Source organism: Aspergillus homomorphus, assembly GCF_003184865.1.
Source record: "Aspergillus homomorphus CBS 101889 unplaced genomic scaffold BO97scaffold_5, whole genome shotgun sequence".
Classification (NCBI taxonomy): domain Eukaryota; kingdom Fungi; phylum Ascomycota; class Eurotiomycetes; order Eurotiales; family Aspergillaceae; genus Aspergillus; species Aspergillus homomorphus.
The window spans coordinates 1,052,396-1,078,314 of record NW_020291891.1 but is presented as its reverse complement, the minus strand read 5'-3'; the positions used below and the strand labels follow the sequence as shown (position 1 = coordinate 1,078,314).

The following is a 25,919-nucleotide window of genomic DNA, read 5'->3' as shown; positions in this document are numbered from 1 at the left end:
TTGATGATCCTTTGCCCAGTGCGGGGTGTGATATTTTGCATTTACGTAAATGTCCATGTATCTTTCTGACCGTGTACCTAATATGTATCTGACAGCTATAAAACATAATTTGCGTCCCCGTTCTTCTAACCTGGATATTCAAGTTCGATATAGGTGTGTGATCCTGAGGTGAGAATTTGAGCCCAGGCATACATACTTTCGCTGAAGCTAACGAAGTACCGGCTCCAAATCAGCGTCTCTTACAGTGGGATTTTCTAGTTACCCTTGTCGACCTGTCATGAGCAGCTCGCGCGATGTTGACCACAAATTCAGTTTCCAGGCAATGCATGAGAAGACAGCTTGCCGATGTAGTGCGAGCTAGTAGCAAATGTTCGTATATTCAGAGGCGTGGGCTACAGTTCGCACCAGATGCGCTCCGTTCAACTAGTTAAACGTCTCAATCAGTCAATTCGAAACGCCATGATCGTGAGTAGCATTCGTTGGAGTTCAGAGTGAGCTTATAAGTAGTGGCCGATAGCCGAGTGGCCGATGATCACGTGCCCGAATCCCGAGATCGTTGGACCTTATCAGAGCGTCCGAAACTGTTTGCAACTACAACACCGTTTCGCCTACTGGGTCCTTCTGAACTTCTTTTCTCGGCCCAAACAGCAGAAGTCACGATTTTCAAAACCCAAGTCTCGATTCAAACGTCTTGTATTGCTCCTAGATCACTGCTTATATACGAGACAACCCGCCGACAATTTCACTAAACCCCACGCCGAAGGGACAAAGAAGATAAAAGTGGAAGAGGTCGACTTTCGACTCGTCTCTCCGCTATCTCCTCTCCTCTACGAGTATCCTCTCGCTTGGGACCACTCTTCTCTCGGTGTGCTGTGAATCAGAGTCTTCTGATTCCTTTAGATTTACATTTTCGTCTGGATATTTGAACTCCAAAAACAAGATGAACGCTCCAGATCGGTAAGGATCATTCTTAGTTAGAAGCATGGCCCTTTCTTGTGTGTTTATATCAGTATCTTCTTCGTTGGAAATAAAGACTTGTACATGGGTTATAGCTCCTCGAGGCTTTTGCGCTCTGGGAGTTCTATCATCTACTCATTGACTTAGAGCTTGCGAGGGTCTTTCTTTTCACGAAAATCGCTCCTTCTGCCTCTATCCTTCTTTACCTTTCCTTATAAGGTCCCTCTGATCGGTATCCGCCGTCTCTGTCTCTGTCTTGCTTATATTTACACCATCACACTGCACCCACCCTTACTGTCCACCCTCACTGTCAGATTAGCCGGCTGCAGCAATGAGTCCGAGCAAGGAATGCTTCCTCCCGCTAGAGACAGCCTACGCTCGTTGGAGACATGGCAGCGGCGGGCCTCGGATAGGCTGTCAGTCTACAATCAAAGTCTCCCATGACCAGCAGCAAAGGTCGGCTCCGTCCGATCTGCAGTGTTACTATTGTGTTCATCTGACCTCGCCGGCCCCTTCTTCCTGTGAACCTTTTGAGGTGCATGTACTGACCTACGCCTCAACCAGCTACGAGTCGTTTGTGCTCGCCAGTGGCGAAAATAAAGTCGAGATGGAGATAGATACTCGTGCGTCACCCTAACTCTCTCAAACTTACCTGGCAAATGGTACTAAAGCTATAAATCATGCCAGGCATCCCGTCGTCTGCTATTTTCACTTTCAACAAAGAAGATCACACCTTGGGCAATTTGATCCGTTCTCGCCTGTTGCAAAGTTCCCATGTCCTCTTCGCTGCATACAAGGTATGTTCTTTTGGATTTCGGTAGTGGCCACTGGTGAGGATGAATTCTGACTGATAAAATCTAGGTGCCTCATCCTCTTGTTCCCCAATTTCTGCTACGCGTACAGACAGATGGCGAAATCACTCCCAAAGAAGCTGTTGTTACCGCCTGCCATGAGCTTGTCCGTGATCTGGGCATACTATCTCGAGAATTCACTAAAGAATATGAGCTCCGCAAAATGGTCGGAGCTACTCAGCAGCAGAATGGTGGTCAGGATGGGCCATAGCCCCGACCTGTCGCTGTTCTCAGCAGAAAGCTGATGTACAATTGCTGGCGTGTCAGATGTTCAGACCTACGCGGCTGGACATACGTGTTTCTGTTACCATCATACCCTTCCGTATCAATCTCCCGCCGTTTCCTCTCCGGCTCTATTACCATGGATACTTATGTTGAACTGCCCACTCACCAATGCTTCTGCCGCCAGCAATTGAGTGCTTTCATCACTGTTTCTACCCCTTTTGTGTTCATATGCGATCCATTTGCTCAAAACCAACGTGTCTCGGGGGAACACTGAACAAGAAAGTAGTTTGTAGTCGGTAGGTACTTCTATCTGGGTTAACTTGTAAGTATGTACCGAGTAATCCATGGGGTGGCGTGGCAACGCGCTAAACCCATCCAGGCACTCCGTCCCGACTGCAGTGTAGTGGACCTCTTGCGGCCAGCCTGGAGCTGGCGGGAGGCCGCTGGCCCTGACTGATTATGTAACACATCAATCTGTACCAGCGTCACTGGGCCGGCCAGCACCCCGGCAGCTCAGCTCCTCCTTTCCCCTTCCGAGTTCTCCCCCCTCCCAATTGTTTGTTGCCTGTCCTGTTCGCGCTTCCAGCTAATTCCGCTGGTCAAATTATCTTTGCCTCTCTCCATCCGTGTATTTTGTCGCCTACTTGCTCGGCTTCTTCTTCTTCGGTTCTGCAGTAAATGCAAGCGCGCGGTCGGTAATGTATTCTTCGTCCAGCTCCTTTATGGGCGGCGCCAACAGCGCTCGTCCCGGACAACCTCCTTTCGTGCAGCAACCCCCATATTCGCCATTCCCCCCCGGCCAACCACAGCAACAACAGCCACATCAGACTGGCTTTGCTCCCCAACCAGCCGGCTATGGGCCTACTAAGCTGCTCTCTGGGTCAGGAGGCTCTCAGCTGCAGCCTCAGTCCACAGGATTCCCCACTGGGCAGCTCCAGCCCCAATTCACCGGCCTCCCTGGAACTTTATCGCAATCGCCTCAGAATGGTTTCCAAGCATCAGCTCAGCATCCACAGTATACGGGGCTTGCCTCCCAACCGCAGACTACTCAATTCCAGGTCCCGTCCAATACGAGTCTTCCTGTTCGACCCGCTCCTCGGACATCAACAGAAATGGCAGACTCGTTCCAGGGCAGTACTGGTATCGCTCCGCCGCCGCCGCCGCCGAAACCAGCTGGAAATAAGATCCCCAATATAAGGCTTTCATTCATCACCGCGCAAGATCAGGCCAAGTTTGAACAGCTGTTCAAGTCCGCCGTGGGCAATAGTCACACAATGAGTGGTCAGTGATGAGTCAGCATCACAACAGACATACATTGCCTGGTTACTGATACCCTGTCTATCAGGAGAAAAAGCCAAAGAGCTTCTACTACGATCAAACCTACCGGGAAATGACCTATCCAAGATTTGGTGAGATGCAAATCCTCTTTGCTAGTCTAGGAGGTTGCTGATACCTATAGGATTCTATCTGATTCCACCAAGTCGGGGCAGTTGTTTTTTCCGGAATTCGCTCTGGCTATGTACCTCTGCAACCTCAGGATTACTGGCAGGGATCTCCCAGATGCTCTTCCGGAGAAGATAAAAAACGAGGTTTCCAGCATGGTCGACATAATCTCTTTCCAAGTCCCGGATACCCAGCCGGAGTCTATCGTCAGGACAAACGTTCCGAATTTCGATGCCTCGATGATGGAGGCCCCAGCTGTCCATTCAGCTCCTAAACAGCCTCAGCCTCAGCAATCAAATAATGCTCAGCTTTTCACCCAGCTTGAGACGCAGCCCACTGGCTTTTCTCAAGCAACCGGCTTCCAGCAGATTCAGTCATCATTCTCAGGCCAAAGTGCTATCCTTCCACAAATCACAGGACTACCTACGCAATCTCAGCAGCAATTTTTGCAACCCCAGCCAACGGGCTTCATGGCCAATTCTCAACCAACAGGTTATAACGGGCCTCGCCCTCCTGTTCCGCCCGTGCCTACTGGTTATGGGCAGAACCTTAGCCCTGCGCAAACTGGGAGCGCTGTTGGGCTAGTCGCACAGCCTACCGGCCTTCCCGGACAATGGGGATTTGTTAACGCGCCTTCGTCGGGACTGCCCAATATTGAAGCTCTCAAGCAACAACTCATGCCGCAACCAGGCCGCGAAGGTGGCTTTTCTGCTGCTGGCCTTTCGGGCAACGCTCACATTCCATGGGCCATCACTAAAGAAGAAAAGAAAATATACGATGATCTATTCCGAGCATGGGATGGATTTCACAAAGGCTTCATTGGCGGCGACACTGCGATCGAGATTATGGGCCAAAGTGGCCTAGATAGGAAAGACCTGGAGCACATCTGGACGCTGGCAGACCCCCACAATAGAGGCCGTCTCAACATGGACGAATTTGCCGTGGCAATGCATTTGATATATAGGAAATTGAACGGGTATCCGGTCCCCAGCCGCCTACCACCAGAGCTTGTTCCTCCATCGACGAGAAACCTGAATGATTCCATCGGCACAATCAAGTCGATGCTTTCCCAGGATGCGGAAACGCGGAAGGCTTCAGGCGCGTTTTTGCAACCACAAAAGACCGGCGTAAGCTACCTAAAAGAGCACTCATTCCGCGGCGGTGCAGCTTCTCCAGGTGCCGGTCGCAAAGATGCCACTCTCTTCAAGAACAACGACGAGGCCGCTGCCGGTTATCGCTCTAGCGCTCGTCGCCGTCTAGGTAGTAGTGGTCGGACACCGTCTCCTACTACTTCACAGACATCCGAAGAAGAGCTTTCCGTGGAACAACTGAAGAAGAAGCTACGCGAGGCTCAGATTATGTTAGATGCGGTGGATTTTCAGGATGAGAACCAGGCTGAGGAGGACGATGCCTTGGATCGAAGAGACCGAAGGGAGGCTGAAAGCCTGATGGATCGTATTCGGCGTGTTCAGGATGATATTGACACTCACCCTGATGCTTTCTTACGCAACCTCGATTCTGGCGCAGAGCGGCGATCTTTGCGCCGTCAATTACAGGCCTACGAAGACCAGGTTCCGCAAGTTGCATCAGAAACGAGACGCATCGAACGAGAAATCGCAGAGGCTAGATTAGAACTTTTTCGCTTGAAAGATGCGAAGAATCATCCTAACAGCGCCTCTAACATCGTGGGGACAGGGCCCGGGGGTGCTGTGACTGAAGCTGACCGTATCAAGGCACGGGCGCGTGCCAGAATGCAGGCCCGCGCCGCCGAACTTGCTGGACGGCCTATTCCGCCTTCGCAAGATGATGACGGAGCTGCCGCACGTCGCCTTGAAGCAGAAACTGCCAACGTAAAGGCTGAGAGAGAAAAGAATGAGAGTATGACCCGTGATGTGGAAGATAGCGTCAGAGATTTTGCACGAAGCCTTGAGGACAGTCTCAAAGGCGGTGGCGAAAATTCTACGCGTGAGCATGAAAGGAGACGCTGGGAGGATGCCCTGGGCGTAGAAGATGTGATTCGGGACTTCATCTATGACTTGAAACGCGGTAGCCGCACTGCGCATATTCGTAAGGAGGAGTAAGAACCCCTTCCCCCACGCCCAGTCGGTTCCATCTCTCTTTCTTCAGGACTCGGGATCAAACGCAGCTTGGCGAGATTGAAAATGGTGACCTAGGCTGACAGCTACATTTAGGCAATCAAAGGCAGTCAGTGCTAAGGACGAGCACCAGCATCATGATGCGGGGTCGTCCCCCTATACAGCTGCCGTACGGTCTTCTCCTGTGCCTACCAGCTCCACGGGGCCGTTGCCTGGCTCTACACATGAGGACCGGGTTGCGGCTGCTAGGGAACGTGCGCAGAAGCGTATTGCTGAGCGAATGGCAGCTGCGGGCCTGAAACCTCAAAGCGACTCCATGGAAACTCTTACCCAGCGCCAGGAGCGAGAAAGGAGAGAGCGCGAAGAACGGCTGAGGCGAGCAGAAGAAGAAGACGTCAAGCGGGAACAGGAGAGACAGCGACGTTTGGCCGAAGAGCAAAGAGATACTGCCACACGCTTCAAGCCCACTGGTAAGAAACCTCCTCCGGCACCACCCTCGAGGAGAGTTCGCACCGATAGTGGAGGCCAAGCCGATGCGAAGAAGGCTACAGATACATTGGCCGAAACAGAACAGTCCACTCGGGAACAAGCGATCAGAGAAGAACAGCGTGTCCAGGAGGAAGAGACTATGCGCCTAGAGTATGTCCTCATTCGAAGCTGTTTTCAAGTATGTTTGGATAAAATTGACCCCTGCTTAGGTCCGAAACCGAAATCCGTGAGGCAGAGATGAGGAAAGAGAGAGAGGCACAGGAAGCGCGCCTTGCTGCTCTCCAAGAGCAGGTTAGACAGGGCAAGATCAAGAAGCAGGAAGAGAAACGAAGGAAGGAAGAGGCAGCCCGCGCGGCAAAAGAGCAGGAAGCAAGATTAACAGCCCAGCGTGCTGAGCTTGAAATGGCAAGAGAAAGAGAACGTCAGCTTCAATTGGAACTGGAAGGGCTCGGTCAAGAAAGTTCTTCGGATGAAGAAGGCCCCGAAGATGTCGCTGCTCGGGATAGCACACCGACTCAGAGCCAGCCCGTTTCCGCGGCGTTAGCCACCACGCTTCCGTCCTCAGCCCCAGTGTCAGAGCCCCCGACAGAGTCAAGTATCGATCTTGGCCAGTCCTCCACTAGCAGCAATCTCAACCCCGAAGCTGAATCCAAGAATCCCTATTTCAAGAAGATTGGCCAAGCCCCAGAAACCCCAGCTGCTGCATTACCGGTGTCACAACCCAAAGTCGTGTCTCCTAGAGCTGATCCCCAGTCGACGAACCCTTTCCATCGATTGGCCCAACAACAAGAGAGCACCAGACCGAACTTCACTGCTCCTGGCCCCTTGGAACGCAAATCACGAGCTCGTCCTGAGGCGGATGATGACTGGTCTGCAGCAGGGTCAGATTTCGACTCCTCTGATGATGACGATGACGAACGTCCTGGCGGTGGCAGTGCGAAGCAACTTGCGAGTATTCTGTTCGGTACTATGGCTCCTCCACGACCTCTCAGTGCCATGGAGGAGAAGTCTCCATCCAAATCTTCCACTCCTGTACCGGAAAACTCGATAGCACGACCACTGCCAGTTGATGAGACAGAAGGATCGGTTTCTGGAGTTGAGGGAACTATCCCACCACCTCCGCCACCCCCCCCTCCTCCAGTGTCAACCCTTGGCGTCGAGCCTGTTGCTCCGCCACCGCCACCGCCGCCTCCTGCTCCCGGCCTGGCACCTCCTGCTCCGCCTCCGGGCATTCCTCCACCACCTGCACCTCCATCGGCAGCAGCAGGCACAATGGACCGAGGTGCTTTGTTAGCCTCCATACAGGCAGGCAAAGGACTTAAAAAAGTGCAGACCAATGATCGAAGTATCAGCTCTACCGCAGGTCGTGTGCTGGACTAAACGCGCGGTCTCCTTATGTTCGAAGTTCTGCTTATATTGATCCACTACCCGAGTTGTCGAGGTTGAAGATGTAGACCCCCAGTGAACTTCACCTCGAATTGACATGCATCCATGTCACTGTCTCATATACCTACATGAGGGAGCACAAAGGAAGACATTCCACGAAAGCCTACAAAAAATGACAGAACGTGGGTCTATCTATGCAAGGGCACTCTTTGATATGTCCTGATCTATATATAGCGTGTAGTTAATGAAGCGAGAGAATAGCCGGCTCGGCCTGGTACAATACAGGTAGCCCTTCCACTCTACCAAAGCCTTATAAATAAAACTGTAATGTGGGAGTTCAAATATAAATATCAAAGACCCTTTCAGCTAACAATCTCGGCAACAACATTGCCTAGTGTACTGATGGCCCATAGAACCACAAGACCCCAGCCGATTTTCCTATCCATCCTCCAACCATTCAACGGGACTACAACCAGCAACCCAAGCAAGGTAATCAATAAGGTGGCACCACTGATGACAAGTACTTTGGAGACCTCGATTTCGTACGAGCCACCGTGCGTCACAATTGTTTCTGGCTTCGCATTCACAGTCATGTACAGCCCCCCCAACCCAATTCCGAGAAGGATGTTCAGCATGGGCCCCCCAAAGCAGGCACTCAGTGCCATAACAGGATAGCCAAGGCGCGCAACAGTTATATCTGCGACAAGGTCGCCTAGAGAGTTTCCCACTGCGAAGACGGTGAGCCCTAGAAGAGAATCGCTGATGTTCAGAATGACACCCAAGGTCTTGAGGAGATTGACCACTTCTGTGGCAATCGTGGCGATCCAAAAGATAGCAACCACAAAACCCAAAAGCGCTAGAAAAGGCCGCCACTCGTCTGGAGGCTGGGAAGCTGAACAACTTCGCGTGCTAATTATGAGGACTGTGCTACAAATAAGAGAAAAGAGGAGTGAGACCAAGAACGGTAAGAGTAGGTTGCGGAAGTCCAAATCGGGATCCATGGCTGTCCAGGCAATCAAAGCCACGAATAAAGGGCCTGTAAAAAGCTGGACCCAGACTAGCCAAGAGCACCACTCCTTTGCGGCCGTTGCAGACGAATCTAAACTTGTTTGGATGGCAGGCATCTCGGAATCAAAACGCGATCTTGACGGTGCACACTGAGATTTTCGATTCGAATGGAGAGCATGCTCAGCTATGGAGTCCTGATCAAGAGCACCTAAAAGTGGACTGTCTTCCGGTAAAGCTATCAAGGGCGCCGGAGCGTTGACAGCATCCGCAGGTGTCACGACGACGGAGACGGTGCCAGCATCGCGAACTGAGGGTGCCGCTTCGATAACAGGAAGCGTGATCGTCAGCAGCAACACACTAGGCGCTGCCACGACTCCTAAAATTTGCTCCCAGATGGATTTAGATCGCCAACCAACCAATGTAGGGAAAAGAGTGGAAATGATTGACTGAAATATGGACCAGGACCTTGCCCAATATGTCGTCGGCGCCGTGATTCGATTGCATCCATTGTTCTGGATACTATCTTGAATTTGCAGTGGTTCCGTGGGGCTTGTCGCAGGTGGTAAGCGTATGCTCGGTGGTGTTGAGGACACTGGACCTAGTGCATCCAAAAGAGGCGGAAAAGGGCTTGTTGGGCTCTCTGGATGGGCTTCACCGGATAAAGTCGTGCCACGGGGCGAAATCATCAGCGGGGAACCGGGGTGTGTAGTTGATGACTGATAAGTAGGTAAGTGGAATGTATCTGGGGGTACAAGGAGGTTTGGGCTTTGAGATTGATAGTCGAACTGGTGTGCGCTAGTCATTGCTTGGCTGTCGATTGAAGGTTGACTAACGGTCAGCAAGTGCTGTCGTGTACTGGGGTCTGGCACGCTTGTGTCCAATTTGAGGTCTACCGCAGCGTTGGCGGACACAGCTCGAGTTCGAGTCGGACCACGTGCTTGACTAAAGTGGAAGCGGTCGCTGGTTGAGGGCCGACTGGTCCGTGGGTGGGATGCAACCGAGATATTGTCTGGATACAGATATGGGGAGGCTATTTCCTCATTGTCAGAAAATCGGTCGGCGTTGACGGAAGGGGCCTTCGAATGAAGATTCCTCGACTTCTGGAGAGACGCAAGAACGGACTGGAATTCCAGTGCACCAACGAGGCTCGGCCGAATAGGATTCAGAGTACTGCGACGGCGAGCAACTGGGCGATAGACGTGCATATTGTCCCGTATTTCAGCCAAATAACGGTTGCGAGTTTCATCGTCTTCCTCTCCACTTTGCCAAACCACATCGGGCCTTTCCAGCGTGTTGAAATCATCGCCACGAAGAAGACTGGTAGACTCAGAGGCTACCCCGGGATCATCATCCTCCAACTCCTCAATATCTAACTCCTGATTGTCTGGTATATGGAAGTGTGACCGTGCCGCTAGATTTCGCTCATAGGCTCGGCGCCGTCGTAAGATATACCAGTGCCATGTTACAACAAGCACCACATAGAAACAGTATAAGGCTACCATTGTGGCTGACTCCCAGACATGCAGGCGTCCGTCACCAAGTAGAAACATACTGAAACTCACAGCCACGACGAAGTAACCTACGTCTCGGACGAAACTCCTTCGCGCGACTTTAAAAGGGCGGACCAGCGCCATCGAGCCGGCAACCACTGATGTTATGAAGCTCGCTGCGCCGAGTAGTTCCCCGATGGCGAGACTTCCACTGTTCGACCGCATGGCGGCGAAAGTGGAGAATACGTCAGGGCTTCCATTGCCGAAAGCAAGGAAGGTAACGCCTGTGAGGCTTTCACTCAAACCAAGGACACTGGCCAGTGTGCTGAGGTCAATGCAAAGAAAATCGCTGGCAGCAATTCCGATCGTACTGAAAAGAAAAGACAGCCATAGTATGATGATTGTGAATGCCAAAGGCTTCGCATCCGCTAATGTGCAGTAATAGAGCTCAAGGTAGGAAATGAGCCCATCTTGATCGTCAGGGCAGTTTGTTCGGATGAAGGAGCATTGGTGCTTGACTTGACGGACCAGACGGCACTGCGTAAGAGGCAAAGGAAAAATCAATCAAAGCTCAATCAAAGCTCCGTACAGTGTCCAGACTACACCTGACTTAGACTTGAATGGAGGTACCTACCTCTACCGCGTTGTCTCGCTGACGTAGCTGCCGAAGATCGGGAACGACAGGATCACGTCTCAGCCGTCCTCGAGCCCAGCTTGCGAGAACAAGGAGGCTGAAAAGCAATATGGAACAACAGAAAGGGCGAACTGAGTAGCGCTTCTGCCGATGAGTTCGGTTTTGGTGAGTGTTCAATCTTGGGAGCATTGTGGAAGATATCGCGGCATCCTGGGCGATAGGCCGTCACGATCCATACATACACTCCGATAAGCACGTAGCTGAGAGAGGAGAGAGCACTATCCAGCTGCGGCAGAGAGAATGAGAAAAGAAGGCAGACGTAGTGATGTAGAAGCAGAAGGCAGAGAGAACTTGTTTGAGAGGAAGACCGGACGACAAATTTTAAGAGCAGGAGGAGGGCAAGCCGCTGAGAGGAAGGGAACAGAGGTTGAGAGACTGAGAGTTGAGGCAGCAAAGCGTATAGAGATCACCAGCCACTGATGTCACGTCAGGAGGCAGTGCAAGGCAGTGCAAAGCACTAGCATGGATTACTTGATAACTGATTCAGCAAGCGGGGAAACTGCGCCAATGGCTGCTATGGGGAGGCGGATGTTTTGTTGATTGTTTGTTTCACCCTCAACGAGGCGTGCTGAACACCACTCACCACCATTATCACCACATTACCTGCGGGCTCATGGCTCTGCTTTTGGCGCTGCTAATTTCGCCCATTTGACTCTCATCTACCAGATAGCTGGGCTCCCTGTAGGGGTTTACGCCCACACTTGAATTGTCTCACTACCTGAATTCCAAAAAACACTCTCTTCACAATGCCCCGCGTGGCTAATTCCAAGCACCGGCGTTCGAATGGCGGCGCATCTACACCTCACAAGAACTCTCCCATGAGGTATGCGTAGCTGCAATCTTGATTAATATCTTGGTCACGAGTGCTGATGGTTTTAGGATCCCACTCAATGATGACATGGGGGAGAAAGCAGCGCGCATGGAAGCGCGCCAGGCTCGACATGACCGCCACATGGATCAGATTAAGGCCGCTGTCAAGACGCCCATGCCCCCACGGCGATATACCGGATATGAAAACAGCGCCAGTATGAGTCCCGTCACCCCCAGGGGATCGGGGTATCGAGGGCGAGAAAGTGATGTGGGTGGACGTCGAGCAGTGACACCAATGAAGCGTGTACCGATCTTAGCCAACTTCGAAGAATGGATGAAGATGGCGACCGACAACAAGATCAACGCTAATAACTCCTGGAATTTTGCACTGATTGACTACTTCCACGATATGTCGCTTCTGAAGGAAGGCGACGGTGTCAATTTTCAGAAGGCTAGTTGCACGCTTGATGGCTGCGTCAAGATTTACACTAGCAGAGTCGATAGTGTGGCGACGGAGACGGGTAAGCTTTTGAGTGGATTAGCCGACAGTCGCGACAAGAGAGCTCGCGAAACCGGAGCTGAGGGTGGCGAGGACGATGGGGTCGGCGAGGACGAAGATGGAGATGAAGGAAGTGCTAGAAAGTCACGGAGAAAGGTTCGTTGACTCATATTGTCGTACCGTCTGTTTGTATAATTCTTGTTGACTCCGGTGAAGGTTCAGCGATCACATGAAGCTACATTAGCACCCTCATTCTCCTCGCTTCAACTTAAAAAATTCGAGCTCGAATTTTCTGTCGACCCGTTGTTCAAGAAAGCTTCCGCAGACTTTGATGAAGGCGGTGCCAAAGGACTACTTTTGAATCACCTATCTATCGATGGACAGGGTCGTATAGTGTTCGACAGCAGTGACGATGCGGCCGCGGCGGCCGAAGCAACGTCAAAGGAGGCAGATGACCAGGAAGTCGAATCTGAAGAACACGAACTACCGCGATCGCCATCTTCGGCCAATAACCAGGCAGGCGATATGTTCGAGGACAACATGGAGATAGACATAGCTCCCCTGGCGAGCCGTTTTTTCCCGAACTTGGATCTCATGGATAACCAGGACATTTGCCCGTCACTAAAAAACTTTGATCTGGGCGACCCGAGCGGCTCATTAGATATCCCCTTCTTGAAGGCTCCGGACGACTGGCGACATGAAAGAGATCAAGAGGAAGGGAATCCCGCAAATGATGCATCTGGCATCATGCTAGATGATGACAATGCAGTCGGATTTGATGATGACGACGACGCCACATTGGCTGGCTTTGATTTGGGCGGAAACGCTGGCTTTGGGGAGGGGGGTGAGGCCTGGGCCCGTGAAGCTGCTTTGGAGCCGATGCTGAAAGTGCATCGCGTTGATCGAGAAGGCGATGAGAATGCCGATGGTGATGACATGGACCGTGATGACGATGATGCTTATGGTATCTCTCTAACCCATCAACCGGACAAAAGGGACCATGACAATATTCTCAGCTACTTTGACAACGCACTGCAGAAGAATTGGGCAGGTCCAGAACACTGGAAGATTCGCCGTATCAAGGAGCATGCCGCTGCAAACAACGCCAACGTGGCGCCGAAGCAACGTAGGGAAAAAGAACCTTTCGAGGTTGATTTCTCTGCTCCACTAAATTCAACTATTGGGGAATTGATCTATACGCCTGCCAGCTCGAATTCCACCATATCTCTGCCCAAGGCTCAATGGAAAACCAAGGGTCGTAACCTTCTTCCAGATGATAAGCATTTCAATTCACGACAATTGCTTCGCCTTTTCCTCAAACCGAAAGCCAGAATGGGCTCCAAGAAACTTATGGGCTCGAGACATTTCAATCACCGACGACAAGATCAAACCTCGGGAAATAGAGAAATGGACGAGGCGTTCTGGGCAAACCACCAGCCAGAGGATGCCGCCGCATCCGATGAGGGCGCCCCAGGGGCATATGACGCGAATTTCTTCGCCGATGATGATGGCCTTGCATTCCCCAACGGCTTCGACGAAGACGATGATGAAAACCTTCCATTTGCTGACGCTAGGGAGATGCTTTCCCCGCCAATGGATGGTGCTCCTGGCTCATCTATAGGAGAATCTGCTGCTGCATCAGGACTCCCTGCACTCCTTAACATGATGGGGTCAGCCCCTGGCTCAGCACTACCAGCTGGTGCTGGAGGGTTCGGCTCTCAATTAGTCACGCAAGGCGGTCGTCGGGCGCGTCCCGAGTATGTCGCCTATGCGCGAGTTGCTAAGAAGGTCGATGTTCGTCGACTGAAGCAGGATATGTGGAGGGGCATGGGAGAGCGGCTGATAACAACATCCCGTTTCGAGACCTCCCCTCAGGTAGATACCGTTTTCAGTGCAGCCCAAGACGCTTCATTGCACGAGTACGAAACCGAGACGCATCCGGTCCCCACGTCCACGCTGCTAGATAAGACCCACGAGGATTCTTCTGCGGGCGGCGCACTTCGGTTCACACAGATCATGAACTCACTAAAAACGGTCTATGCCCCGGAGAAGCTGCGCGACATTAGCACGTCTTTCGGGTTTATTTGCTTGCTCCACCTGGCCAACGAACAGGGTTTGGTTCTACAAAACGACGATGGCCTTAATGGCCTTGGTGCAGGAAAATTGGAAGAGATCTTCGTTGCCAAGGATGCAAACGCAGTCCTTGACGAAGGAGATGCATGAGTGAACATCATGGTTGGCGATACCATTGGTCGATTGACCAAGGATGAATACCAAAATCCAGCACCACGATAAGATCGACCACTGCGATATGAGAAATGCGGGCTTGTTAAATGATATGCTTGAGTCTTGAGGGTATAGGCGTTGAGTTTCGGACTTACTAAATGGGAAATTGGGCCGGCGTGGCTTCCAGGGGCTTTTATTGCAGTATTCGATTAGGGAATCAGGCTACCTTTGAGGACGGGTATTTGTCGACTGCGCTGTCTGTTTGGCTTGGTCGATTTGTTAAAATTCATAGTAGATACCTGGCTTCTAACCATACGTTTCTCTTGTCAGTCCACGACTGTACTGACGCTGATATCGTCCAATCAGGCAACAAATGCTCATAAATAACTTCGTCGACTTGTAATTAATTCCCAAATTTTGTTGCTCAGAGCCTGGATGCAGCGGTGCTGCATCACGAGGACGTAATATTGCAGATTTACTGAGACAGAAAGAAAAATAGAGGAATGCAATACCGTTGGATATGCGCGGTATCAATTCAAAATACATCTAAACGAATATTCAAGAATCAGATTGGGAAGAAACGTAAGCCAAAGAGCAGGAAAATTAGAGGCAACAACCATCTGGGGAGGTCAACCACTCTAGATGGGTAGTACCAAGATTGCGTAGGGAGAGTGGTAAGGGCAAATTCGTGGTCCCTCTGAGGCCGAGAGCTTGTAAGCTAGGCGTCCAAAACCTAGTCAATACAACGACATTATTGACTTCGGTATCCCTGGGGCTGCCCCGCCCACATTTCTCCTTTTCCGTTGCTCTATGATTAACAAGCCCCCCGTGGAAATCCAGGGCTCATAGGACTTTTGTACGCCTCAGGGATAGGGACGTTCTCGTAGGTGCGTTCGCCAGGTGCCGCCCCCATATGCTGACTAGAACCAATTGTGACCGAAACAGGCGCAGAGAACTCTTCTTGAGCTGGCTGAGGGGTCGCATGCTGGACCCGGATGGGCGGAGGTTGAAGTTGAAAGGGTGTCTGGGACTTGGTCTCGCTTTGCTGGTAGGCGAATTGAGTCGCACATACCTCTCCATTCTCCGCTGCCGAGTAGGAATCTTGCGAAATGCAAGTGGAAACAAAAGGAGCCTTGGGCGTATGAGGAAACCCAGGAGTGTTCGGTGCAGACTGCCGGAGCTGGGCCATGTACAAATCTGTTCTCGCGCGATCACGTCTGTCCATCGACCTAGCAAGCTTTCTTTTAGTCCAAAAGCGGTATGCAACGACCACATAGACCAAGAGAACTAGTATTTCCAGGACGATCTCAATTACGGCACAGACTAATCCCCAGTCCTGCCGATTCTTTGCGTTAGCCCGGAAAAACTGAGCGAAAGAAACGACGTACCTGCAAACGACAAAGAAGTGCGTAATCGATCTGATCTTGAAACAGCTGCTCCCGTTCATTGTGGACGCAGGACCAGCCCCAAAGGTCTTTGTTGTTCCCACTTGACTTGGCGTGTTGGAAGATGGCGGCGGCCACGACCCACATTACCAGGTTGAAGACGAAGACGCCAACTGTAATTGATGAATAGTAAAATGCAAACTTCTCCGCACGTTTATGACCGCCTTTCCAATAGCCCCAAAATACCGCGAGACAAGCAAGCAGAGAAATGCACGAAACCCCCAGCAACAGGTACTGCGGCCAAGGGTTTGTACCAGTCTCCCACGGCGGGAAGGTATTTCGCTCGGGGAGTGTTTTCGTCGCATGAAAAATGGTCAGTGTAGTACCCAAGATCGTCAAAACAATCAGACTGCATCCAAAATTGATGAAACGAAGGAAGACCTTGGCTACTCGAACACGCAGTTTAATGCGCTTTCATTTATCGTCATCAGCGTCGGAGTGAACAGGGGAGTATTTTGACTGTCGGCTTACAAGGTCTCTGGCATTTTCCTTCTCGGTAACCTTCTCTTGCTTTTCCACGTAGAACTCTTCACGAAATGTCGGGCTCAACGGATTTAGTGTGCGTCCTGGGGTCCCGGGCACTTTGAGCGCACTCTTTAGGCCCGGGGTTGGAACGTCATGATGTGAGGTATGCTGTGCCGGATCACTTGCCGCGACATATCCGAAACCCACGTCGGACACATCAGGAGGGGTCCTGGAGCCCTCGGGTGGATCTGCGAAAGGAGACCTTTCCAGACCCACAGCGCTTGGAGGAGAGTGGATGGTATCTGCCTCTGCAAAACGAGTTACTCGAGAATGCTTGAGCGAGGAGATCGACGATTCGGAAGAATTCCGCTCTTGAACAGCGACAGCGGGTAGCACCATTGCTCCAAGACGACAGCCACGAACAAGATCAACAGGAGTAACGGCGTCGTAGGTTTGAGGCGAGTTTTCCTGACTATTGTCCGACATAGACATCTAGCAGACAAGGGTCACAGTGGGCTGTATGCAGCAAGGGCTCGAGGATGTAAAGAGACCAGCTCTCAACCTTGTGCCGAGGGGACAATTGGATAGGCTTAGAGGATTCCAAACAACTGGATAACTGATGCAACAAGGCGCATAGAGCCGCGGGTGGTTGGCTGGAGTGTCTTTGGTCAGCCGTTGCCTAAATCAACGATTTCGGTAGTGGGATATCGCGATACATTGGAGTGAAAGAAAGAAAACCTCATTACCGACCTTTGGGCTTGACGGTTGCTAGTCCAAGGGCACAGGTGGAGTCTCTTTTCTTCAACAGTGAAGCAGCGCGAATACTGTGACCTGGCTTCTCTTACCTGTTGTATCTGTAGAATGTCAAACTGAAGAGGAGGTCCCAGGAGCTGCTGGTCTGCCAGTCAAACACGGTAACAAGAGGAACTATGGCGGAGGAGTTTGAGCCTGGGCAGCATGATCGCTTTGAATATCAATGAAAAGGGCGCTGACCTGGCCATCTCCATTTGACGGGGGGGAAGGAGGGAGGGGGGAGACACCATCCATGATTGCATGAAGGTATGTGAAGAGGGAAAATAAGCGCCCGGCAAGATGCAACACAACCTCGGGCAGATGGTGATTGGGCAAGCAGGGAAGTCAAAAGTAATGTATGAAGGAGGTGAAGAGGCCCAGCCGACACGGCGACTGGATATTGACTTGGATCACTGGAGCACTCGGCCTAGTCTGTCACAGTGGAGACGGATGCGTTTCCCCCCAAGCAAAGACCATGGAGGAGCCCTGGCTGTCACTTCAGATGCACGTTCCATCACCTGAGGAGCGAATGAGCTTAAGGGAATTCCCGGACTGGTTTTCCCCCTTCCCGAGCACCAATCCATGATGCTTGATCGTCTTCTTTAGCCAGCCAACCAGATGAACTGCAGAACCGCCGGGATGGCCATTGGCAATAAGCGGAGTCTAGTGAATTGTATATGACAGGGGAACAGTGAGTGTATAGTAGTACCTATAGTACGGTCGGGAGGTAGTATAGAAATTGGACGGAAGGAGAGAAGGTGATGATGATGAGGGGAAAGAGAGGGGACCATCACGTGTACTGCTGTAAACTTCTAGTTGACTTAGCCATAGTGCGTGCTAACAGCTGCAATGCAATGTCCTTCTGTCTATCACATCATCACCCCAAAATGATGTGATGTCCTGATCGAGGCGCTTAATCCGGTTCGGTGGCTTCTTCCCAATCCATCCCCGATGTATTTCCCTTTCCCCTCTGTCAATTCCCCTCTTCCTCTCCGCTGATCTATGTTTTCTTTCCTCGTCCTCGTCCTCTTCCACTTCCACTTCCACTTCCACTTCCTGTATCACTTCCATTCCCAGATCCTCTTCCTCATTCTTCCTACCCCTTCCTTTTACCACCACCCCCCCCCCCCACTCTCCCCCCTCGCTCAAACCACCACATCAGGCCCGGTGACGCTTTTATCAAACAATCTCAGAGGGTGGAGAGAGCGCTACTATCACATTACATTCCAGAGTTCTGAGAGCACGACCTTTGTTGACTTGAAATGCAGCGGGAGAACCGATTGCGATGCTGCAGAAGTGCTCGGATTCTTCAGTATGTGCCACAAGGTTAGTCTAACTAATGTCAGCCTGCCGTTTCCTCGGGTTTTTCGATAATATAGCACACTGCTACACCGGCTCAGTGGCGGAGGGGGACGCGAAAGGGAGTAATCGCCAGTCCGACTCAGTCCCTGCCCATGCCGCCGTCGAACTCGATCGCAAGCATGCAACTGTGGACTTTCTTCGTTTCGATTCTTTATTTCTCCAATTTGGTAGGCGGTCAGATGGGCACAGCCACCCACTAGGCCCGCACTGAGGTTCTAGAAACCGGCGGCGACCAGTGGCCAGGCCCTGCGCAAGGCGGGCGATACGGGTTATCAGCAGGTCTGCCAGGCAGGGCAGGGCACTGAGGGCTCCAGGCTGTCTGCAGTGCCCAGCCACGATGACCGTGTTTCAGCCAACACAAACACAGCCTCTTTCCATTCCCATCAGTCAAGACAGGACTGAAGTGGAATATGCAAGACGCTCAGTCACTCTCTCACACACACCCTCTCTCATATATCTAGAAAGATCTGGGGCTGTAAAGTACATACCAGAGTATGTATCTTCTGTAGTAGCAGTTGCTGTTGATTTTCATCATCCATTGGTAGTATTTTTAGCCTGCCCATCAGGATGGGTCCGCGGCCAATAGCCCGGAGCCTCACTCCTTCCAAGCTTCCAGCCACACTCCAGCCTGCTCGTGTTTCCCTCCGCTTCCTTTCTTACTCTCTCTCTCTCTCTCTCTCTCTCCCTCTCTTTCCTCCTCCACGCGCTCCCCCCCCGCGCCTCCTTCCCTCTCTCTCGCCTGCTCTCTCCTTCTCTCTTAATTTCCTCCCTGCTCCTCTTCTCGCTCCTTTGCTCTTCTGCCTCTTTCTGACTTTTTTAATACATTGAGATTCCTTGGGTGATCACGAGTACGTATATACTTCCACTTTTGCAGTTATGTTCATCGATGGGAGTTTGGTCTTGTCTTCCCACCGCAGCCACTCTCCACCCCCAACCATGACCACAACAATAACAAGTCCACTTCACTTTACTGTTCTTTGTCCACACCGTCCCATCCCAAGGTTTTGGCCAATTAATAGTTCGTTCCCCTATTTTGACTTGTATGCTATCTCGCAACTTCAAGCCTTGAGATCGGAGATGCCGAGTTGATATTTCAATACATCCATACGAAACCTCCCACCCCCTCCAATACGACCCGAAAGCCTGCCCACCCCAACTGTCTCCCCCTGCTTATTGATACATCGCTGCCTGTGTCATTGTTCTCCACCTGGTCCATCATTAATTGCAATTCATCTCTCTATGCTTGCCTGGGTTTCCCACCTTCCATCACTCGAATATGCCCAAATATTCTCTTCGTCTCTCTGACTCTTGCTAGTCACGCCGTCGTCTACTCTAAAAATTCACTACCACCTCCTCTTTCCCTTCGCATCGTTTCTTTCCCCCTTGCCTTACCTTGCCTGGTCCACCTGGTATGGTGTCACCCGTGCCTGAACCACAATAGTTTTGTTTTTTTTCTCCTGAGTTCTTTTTCTTTACATGGTCTGCATACTTGTTCTCCAACATTTCTGTTTTGACAAGTGCAGGTTTTAGCTTTATCCCTGCAGCCGTACTATTTTCGAGATAGGCATTCGCAAATAGACTAACAGCAGCCCGGCCCGCTTCTCGCTCAGATCCGGACGCTAAAATCAGACATCTTCACTTCAGGGTGTCAGACCGCTCACTATTTCGAGCCTTTCCATGGAGAAAATCTCCATTCGATCTTTATATCTACTTCTTCTCCATTCATCTCTACTCAGAAGAAGACTTGGCTTGGTCACCCCCTCATTTAGCTGATCTGTGGGGTCTTGTCCAAGAAGACGTTGCGCGAAGGCTGAAGTGAACGTCCCGTCAGCTTGCGCCACACTCGGTTCGACCTAGGTGAGCAGCGCCCCACGCGACAGCGCCTCTCTCCTCTCTCTCTCTCTCTCTCTCTCTCTCTCTCTCTGTGGATTCATCATGCATCCCTTCATATTCTTTGGCTTCAATTGATTATTTGCCCACCCTAGCATACTGACGTATTCTGTCTCGCGTTTCATAATCCTGATTGTTCCGGGTCGCTCGTCACTCAGCCTATCTACTTTGTTCCCTTGTACCACTAACAGAAGTTTCGTTGAGCCAGCCCCTCATACTTTCGTCAAATCTCTCAGGCCGGCGCGATTAAATCATTATCCATGGCTGCGTTGATGCAATCGAACAACGAACTTGTCTCTATCTCTGCTCCACTCCCTGGCTCGTCCGCTCCCATCATATCGACTCCATCAGATTCGATCGCCCTCCTCAGAAATCCAAGACCCGATTCCAGCCTGACATCTATTGCCAACGCCGGACTAAACGTTTCACGCTCGAGTGAGTCAATACCGCCAATGACAACGGCTGGCCCCGCTGCAGGTCCGATAGATCGGCCACTCGAGCAAGAGAAGCAATCAGAGCAGCACAGTTCGCAAGTAGCGAGAGAGGCACTCGGCGCCAGTGAAAGGCAGCAGGATAGCTCCGGACCCGATGACATGCGTTTGTCCTCCGATCAAATGCAGGTCGACTCACATCCAGCTCCGGGAAATACGTCTGATGCCTTTGGGCCGGCCGAGAGTAGCACGACTCTGATGGCTACTCCGACAGTAGCCAGTCCTGGCCCAATCGAAGACTCGGCTTCGCATGATGGAGACCATCCTCGTCATCGAGAAGAACTCTCGCAAGAACCGGGAAACAAAGCATTCTCATACCCAATGCCCACAGCCAGCCTTAGTGACCCTCGTCGTGGCCTGAGCCTGCCCAACGCCGGATTCCACAAAGGCCAGCGGTCACCGTCGGCGAAGAAGCACCGTTGCCCATACTGCTCTACTGAATTCACGAGACACCACAACCTCAAGAGTCACCTTCTCACTCATAGCCAGGAGAAGCCATATGTTTGTCAGACCTGTCAGTCACGCTTTCGCCGGCTACACGACCTAAAGAGACATACCAAACTACATACCGGTGAACGACCACACATTTGTCCGAAATGCGGGCGCAGATTCGCTCGCGGTGACGCTTTGGCGCGCCACAACAAGGGCCAAGGTGGATGCGCCGGTCGTCGTGCCAGTATGGGCAGCTATGTTCCGGAAGATGAATATGGTGATGCCACAACTGCCGGAGCGACGGAGGATACCATGGACGGGCTTGTGTACGCTGAGCCGGAACGCATGGATGAGGAAGAAGAACGGCGACTTAATATGCCTAGTATCAAGAAGCACGATATGCCGACGGATTCGCTTTCCCGTGCTAATACTGCCCCGGGCTACCAATCGCGCCAGCCGAGCACTTATCCTCCCATTGCATCTGGCAGACCATCCCCGGGTGGCCTTTTCCCCCCACCTAGCCATGGCGGGTCTAGTGCGTCGACTTCCCCCATTTCACAATCGGGCAATATAACATTCCCGCCCCCGGCTCAGCCTTCGGCCTCCGTATTTCCCGCCAACATCACCGAAAGCCCAAAACCACTTTCTCCCAATGCCCTATCTGCTCACCATCTTGGTCACTGTTCGGAGAACAATACCCAGTCACATCGTGCCCATTCGCCTGGTCTATCCCAATCATTCCAGCAACAAGGGCAACAGCCGTACAGCAGGGCAGGCACCTCGGCGGCTCCAGGGCTGGGCCTTCCTCCACCGCAAGCAGCGCCCCCCCAGCTGCCCCCGCCTCCTGGATTAAGTTCTTCCGAATCTCGTTTTGCGCTTCACTCGCCGGGAGCTGTGGCCCCCTCTGCCTCCGCAGGCAACAAACATGCCGCGTCCCATAGCCATTCGAGTAATCACAGCGGGCCGATAGCATCTAAACCAGGGTCGGAAACCGCTCTAAACAGTGGCAGTCAGCTGCCTGGCTCGCATGAAGCCAGCTGTCTGGATCAGAGTCGTGAACGAGAAGAGAAGCTCTGGGCATATATTCGCTCCGTCCATGAGGAGTTGAACGGTTTGAAGACAGAAGTCGCTGCGCTGAGGGTGCAACTGGCATCGGCCAATGCTAATGCATTTGCAACCCCAAGCGTGCCCCAAGTTCAGCCAGAGTCCGGCAGTATCAGTGCGGGCCCACGATGAACGAATCTACTCACCCATCCTCACGTAACGTTCCTTCGACGCGCACTTTTCACATCTCTCGCCTTAAGGCCGTGTCTCCTTTGTCAGGTGCTTGGATATTCAGCTGACGCTGATTCTTCTCACTTCTTTCTTTACATGAATCGCAACCTTCACGTGCCTATATTCCTTCATAATACCCGGCGATTGCGTCAAATGTGAATTGCCATGCTTTCCATCATCATGACCGCCATTATTCTCTGCCTTTCTCGTACCATTATTCCCTCTCCTCCTTTTCCCTGGTTCAAAAATGTGGGCGCCATTGATGAACATCATCTTGTGATTGTATGTAGGTTCGTTGTGTGAGGGGCTTGACCTTCCTTTTCGTCTGCTGCTTTTCAGCTTGTCAATACCGTATTCCAGCAACGCTGGGCTTGTCTTCACTCTTGTCTTGGGTAGTCCAATAGCTTCTCTGCATCATCCTTCATCGTGACGATTAAGCGGCGGGTTGTTGCCCTGTCCGTTTCGCGCACTAGGACATGAATGGCAGTGTTGCTCACACCACCTGCCTCTATATCCAGTGGCACTCGGTGTAGATCCATGCGCTATTGTGTACGGTCTGTCCCCTGAACTGCCGCTCCTGAGTATCTTTCCGGTGCTCGGGAGTGGATCCCCTGTGCTAAGTCACTTAAGTATCCCCAACGTAGCAATTTGTATATGGAACGTGGGGGTCCAGGCACTCTTATATTCTACATCTTTTGGCACTTCTCATAAGGCTGTTCTAGTCATCGTGGCAGTTCTCTTCGCCAGCCTCCCTCGGCTACTGCGAGCTAGGTGGGGTAGGAAGCCGATGTAAATTAGTGCCATTGGGCATGTGGACAGCAAAGCTAAAGCCTGCGTTCAGCAGCCTGGGAATGGTCTTCATGCAAGCAAGTTCCCCTTGAGGATCTCTTCCTGGACGTCCACCCCAGAAACAAGCCGACATCCGCCACAACAGCCTTCGGGGCCCCGCCCAGAGTCCAGCTTCGTTGCACCCAGCCCGGGATGGCTCCGCCGGCTTCAGATGTGGTAGCCATGGTCCAGGTGACCGCGTCGGTGACCGCATCGGAACGAGTGGGCGATACCTGTTCGACGCTCGAGTAACTGGCGAGTACTGCCTTCGAAGGTTGCGCGGCGGAGATTGCGCGGCAAAGGTCGGGCAGGGCGTCTGCCGGCTCCGCCTCCGGAGATAGGGGAATCTGCACGGTCATGAAGCCGCTCTGGTCGCCGCCGGGTCGGTCCGCGGAGACGACGAGGACAATGAAGGAGCGCGGGGCTATCAGGCGTCTCGGATGGAAGGTATGAGTAATAACGTTCACTGGTTGGTCGTAGTTTGAGCAAGGATATTCGTTCATTTATGGCTACCTCTGTGACAGGGACTGTTTGCAGCCAAACGGGTTGCAACAACGTGAGAGGAGACGACTCACCATGAACAATCACTCGCTGCCACCCACCCTCGATCTCTGTCTGAGTTGGCCATTCCAGCAAGGTCTCAACGGCGGATACACTAGGCGTGTACTCCATCTCATGTACGGAATGGCTCTCCCTTAATCCGGCGCGAAACTCTGCCCAAGAGGCGGTGCCGTCGTGGGCCGCGTTTTCGTGAACGCTCGTTCGACAGATCCAGAAGTTAGAGCCGGGCTTCTTCTTGGTGCCAACACCGGAGGGTACGTCGGGGAGTGAGCAGGTAGAGAGATGGACAAGGGCAGCAGCTGGGGGGGAAGGGCGTGGTTTACGAGTAGGATGGAAAGTGGTCGGGATCGCGGTAACGAAAGACTGGGCTTCGGTTAGGATAACGTGGAGGAAATCGCGTAGGGGTGGTCGACTCGGCGAATGCCTGAGGGAGACATGGTCGGGCAGAATGGAGAAGGGATGGGGTTGGAGACGAAGGTATTGCGGTGGTGATAACGGTGACATAGTGAAAGGGTGACAGGGAATAAGGGATGAAGGAAGAGAAAGGGGAAGAAGACAGCGGAGGAAGCCTGAGAGATGAGTAAAAGAAGTTTAGGACAGCGAGAAAGAAAGCCTTCCCTTTGTCTGTACCCGTTTCCTGTCTTATTCCGTGGCACCTCCCCACCTTTCAAAATATACATTTATAATTTCAAAGCGAGCTCTCTCGATATGGAGGCGTCTGCTAGGATTAATGTATGCCATGAAAAAAAAAAGCCCGAAGAAAATGAGGCCCCCATCATAAACTGCGCACTCCCGGACCAACACTCCCCGTATCAAAAAGCTCAATCAGCCCGGCCCCAAGGGCCTCCTCTACAGCCCACCGGAAGCTCATCCCATATAATTGCTTCCATTTCTTCGTGCGGCCAGGCAAAACACCTGTAAATTCGCCCCTTGTCCTCTTAGCAACGCTCAAGCTCTGGCCATTCTCAATGGCTCCGTCCCATCGGTCCCGAAGGAGGTATAAAGGAGTCTCTCGCGCACCCGACCGCTCCAGAAGCGAAAGAAGATGGGACCGACTAGCGCTAAGTAAACGAAGGTAAGGCCCCGTGTTTGGCAGGGAGAGGAAGAGTGTTGGGGCGTTGACCGAGGTGCTGTGGTCAACCACCGGGACGTCGCTCGTCGCATCATGCGGGCTCGTTCGGCTCGCCGCAGCGGCTACGGTTGGGCTAGTCGGCAGCGTGGGAAGGGATGCGATACTCGAGGAGCCCTGGGCTAACGACGAGGAGGAAACAAGAAACCCGGCGCGAACCAAGGCCATGTATTCCGGTACTGTGAAGGCGCTGCCGGGGATGGCAGGATTGTTTCCGACGCGACTTAAGACTTGTTGAAATACATCTGGAAGACAATTGTTGCAGTCAGCGGAGTCTGCTTCAGCATCTGTTCAATCAGAAGTGACCAGTGTCCGCACCTTTCAACGACGCTTCCAGGTTATTGCTGTCTTGCACCAGCCGATTCCACTCTTCCGTGAGAACCAGACATTCGCCGAGCCCGGCGGCATCGTTGCCTCTTCCTGGCACGATCAAGCGTCGTACGCGGCCCGTGGAAACCAACTCTATAATCTCTTTTTCAACCTTGGTCGGTGCATCGAGTAATGTATGTATATGGGCCACGGAGGCAAGTGGGGGGAGTGACCGACGAAGATTCAGCACTTCGGCAATGCGTATGCTGTTCATCCCCACACGCTGAGGAAGGCCATCGAACATAGTTGAACGAATGTACTGCAATGCCTGCACCACATCTGTCACGTGAGCAGTCTCTGGGATGTACCGCGACAGGCCCAGGTCGGATAATTTGCCTTGGTCATCATCTGTACAGTTGTATCTGGGTGCGTTTACCGATGAAGCCGAGGCCTTGCGACGAGCATATGCGGCGAAGAGAGATGGGCGTGGCCTAGTGGAGTTTGATTTTCTGTTCTTTTTGATTCCAGCGACAGGAGCAGATGTGATCCGCAAGGGCATGGCCGGGTGAGCGTACTTCAACTAGAGAGAGCATCAGTGGAGGTCGCAAGGAGTGGAATGTATATATTTTAAGAGAAAATAGGAAATGAAAGGATCTCAGGGCCTGGCGATTATCAATCAGCACGTGACTCTAGTCATGGCATGACGTGTGATAAAATGATAATGGATGGCATGGATAAGATATCAGATAACTACGGAGTATGTATA

At 52.1% G+C, this 25,919-nt stretch overlaps 7 protein-coding genes across 7 annotated transcripts; 3 read left to right on the top strand and 4 right to left on the bottom strand.

Moving 5' to 3' along the window:
* Positions 1-597: 597 nt before the first annotated feature.
* pan1 (actin cytoskeleton-regulatory complex protein PAN1) lies at positions 598-7,441 on the top strand (the record flags this gene model as incomplete). The annotated part of the gene is made up of 10 exons (XM_025700450.1): positions 598-957; positions 1,522-1,580; positions 1,645-1,754; positions 1,819-2,002; positions 2,334-2,355; positions 2,749-3,314; positions 3,379-3,442; positions 3,493-5,553; positions 5,669-6,211; positions 6,271-7,441. The coding sequence occupies exons 1-10, from the start codon at positions 941-943 to the stop codon at positions 7,439-7,441; spliced, it is 4,797 nt and encodes a 1,598-aa protein (XP_025554828.1). The 5' UTR covers positions 598-940.
* A 232-nt stretch (positions 7,442-7,673) lies between these two features.
* BO97DRAFT_385094 (sodium/calcium exchanger protein) lies at positions 7,674-10,996 on the bottom strand. The gene is made up of 2 exons (XM_025693448.1): positions 10,580-10,996; positions 7,674-10,482 (listed from the first exon to the last, which is right to left on the bottom strand). Exons 1-2 carry the CDS (start codon positions 10,766-10,768, stop codon positions 7,810-7,812), a joined length of 2,862 nt encoding a protein of 953 aa, XP_025554827.1. The 5' UTR covers positions 10,769-10,996; the 3' UTR covers positions 7,674-7,809.
* A 230-nt stretch (positions 10,997-11,226) lies between these two features.
* On the top strand, positions 11,227-14,509 carry BO97DRAFT_476003 (condensin subunit BRN1). Its single transcript, XM_025700449.1, has 3 exons — positions 11,227-11,462; positions 11,519-12,104; positions 12,165-14,509. Exons 1-3 carry the CDS (start codon positions 11,386-11,388, stop codon positions 14,169-14,171), a joined length of 2,670 nt encoding a protein of 889 aa, XP_025554826.1. The 5' UTR covers positions 11,227-11,385; the 3' UTR covers positions 14,172-14,509.
* Positions 14,510-14,988: 479 nt separating this feature from the next.
* BO97DRAFT_432205 (uncharacterized protein) lies at positions 14,989-16,483 on the bottom strand (the record flags this gene model as incomplete). The annotated part of the gene is made up of 3 exons (XM_025697522.1): positions 14,989-15,510; positions 15,563-16,030; positions 16,091-16,483. The coding sequence occupies 3 exons, from the start codon at positions 16,481-16,483 to the stop codon at positions 14,989-14,991; spliced, it is 1,383 nt and encodes a 460-aa protein (XP_025554825.1).
* Positions 16,484-20,064: 3,581 nt separating this feature from the next.
* BO97DRAFT_219277 (C2H2 zinc finger protein) lies at positions 20,065-22,336 on the top strand. The gene has a single exon (XM_025690639.1). It carries the CDS (start codon positions 20,389-20,391, stop codon positions 22,285-22,287), a length of 1,899 nt encoding a protein of 632 aa, XP_025554824.1. The 5' UTR covers positions 20,065-20,388; the 3' UTR covers positions 22,288-22,336.
* Positions 22,337-22,995: 659 nt separating this feature from the next.
* Positions 22,996-24,277, bottom strand: BO97DRAFT_363490 (SRPBCC family protein). The gene is made up of 2 exons (XM_025692505.1): positions 23,730-24,277; positions 22,996-23,578 (listed from the first exon to the last, which is right to left on the bottom strand). The coding sequence occupies exons 1-2, from the start codon at positions 24,217-24,219 to the stop codon at positions 23,151-23,153; spliced, it is 918 nt and encodes a 305-aa protein (XP_025554823.1). The 5' UTR covers positions 24,220-24,277; the 3' UTR covers positions 22,996-23,150.
* Positions 24,278-24,490: 213 nt separating this feature from the next.
* On the bottom strand, positions 24,491-25,712 carry BO97DRAFT_338631 (Stk19 family serine/threonine-protein kinase; the record flags this gene model as incomplete). Its single annotated transcript, XM_025691527.1, has 2 exons — positions 24,491-25,089; positions 25,163-25,712. 2 exons carry the CDS (start codon positions 25,710-25,712, stop codon positions 24,491-24,493), a joined length of 1,149 nt encoding a protein of 382 aa, XP_025554822.1.
* Between the last annotated feature and the right edge of the window lie 207 nt (positions 25,713-25,919).

What these genes read in the sequence shown, in the direction of transcription:
- BO97DRAFT_385094 (XM_025693448.1), bottom strand. Translation starts at nt 10,768, where the DNA reads ATGCTCCCAAGATTGAACACTCACCAAAACCGAACTCATCGGCAGAAG. An exon ending in AGCGAGACAACGCGGTAGAG is followed by an intron (nt 10,483 to 10,579) that starts GTAGGTACCTCC and finishes CCTCTTACGCAG; the next exon opens with TGCCGTCTGGTCCGTCAAGT.
- BO97DRAFT_363490 (XM_025692505.1), bottom strand. Translation starts at nt 24,219, where the DNA reads ATGTCACCGTTATCACCACCGCAATACCTTCGTCTCCAACCCCATCCC. An exon ending in GCAGCGAGTGATTGTTCATG is followed by an intron (nt 23,579 to 23,729) that starts GTGAGTCGTCTC and finishes GACGCCTGATAG; the next exon opens with CCCCGCGCTCCTTCATTGTC.
- BO97DRAFT_476003 (XM_025700449.1), top strand. Translation starts at nt 11,386, where the DNA reads ATGCCCCGCGTGGCTAATTCCAAGCACCGGCGTTCGAATGGCGGCGCA. An exon ending in CACAAGAACTCTCCCATGAG is followed by an intron (nt 11,463 to 11,518) that starts GTATGCGTAGCT and finishes TGATGGTTTTAG; the next exon opens with GATCCCACTCAATGATGACA. An exon ending in CTAGAAAGTCACGGAGAAAG is followed by an intron (nt 12,105 to 12,164) that starts GTTCGTTGACTC and finishes ACTCCGGTGAAG; the next exon opens with GTTCAGCGATCACATGAAGC.
- BO97DRAFT_219277 (XM_025690639.1), top strand. Translation starts at nt 20,389, where the DNA reads ATGGCTGCGTTGATGCAATCGAACAACGAACTTGTCTCTATCTCTGCT.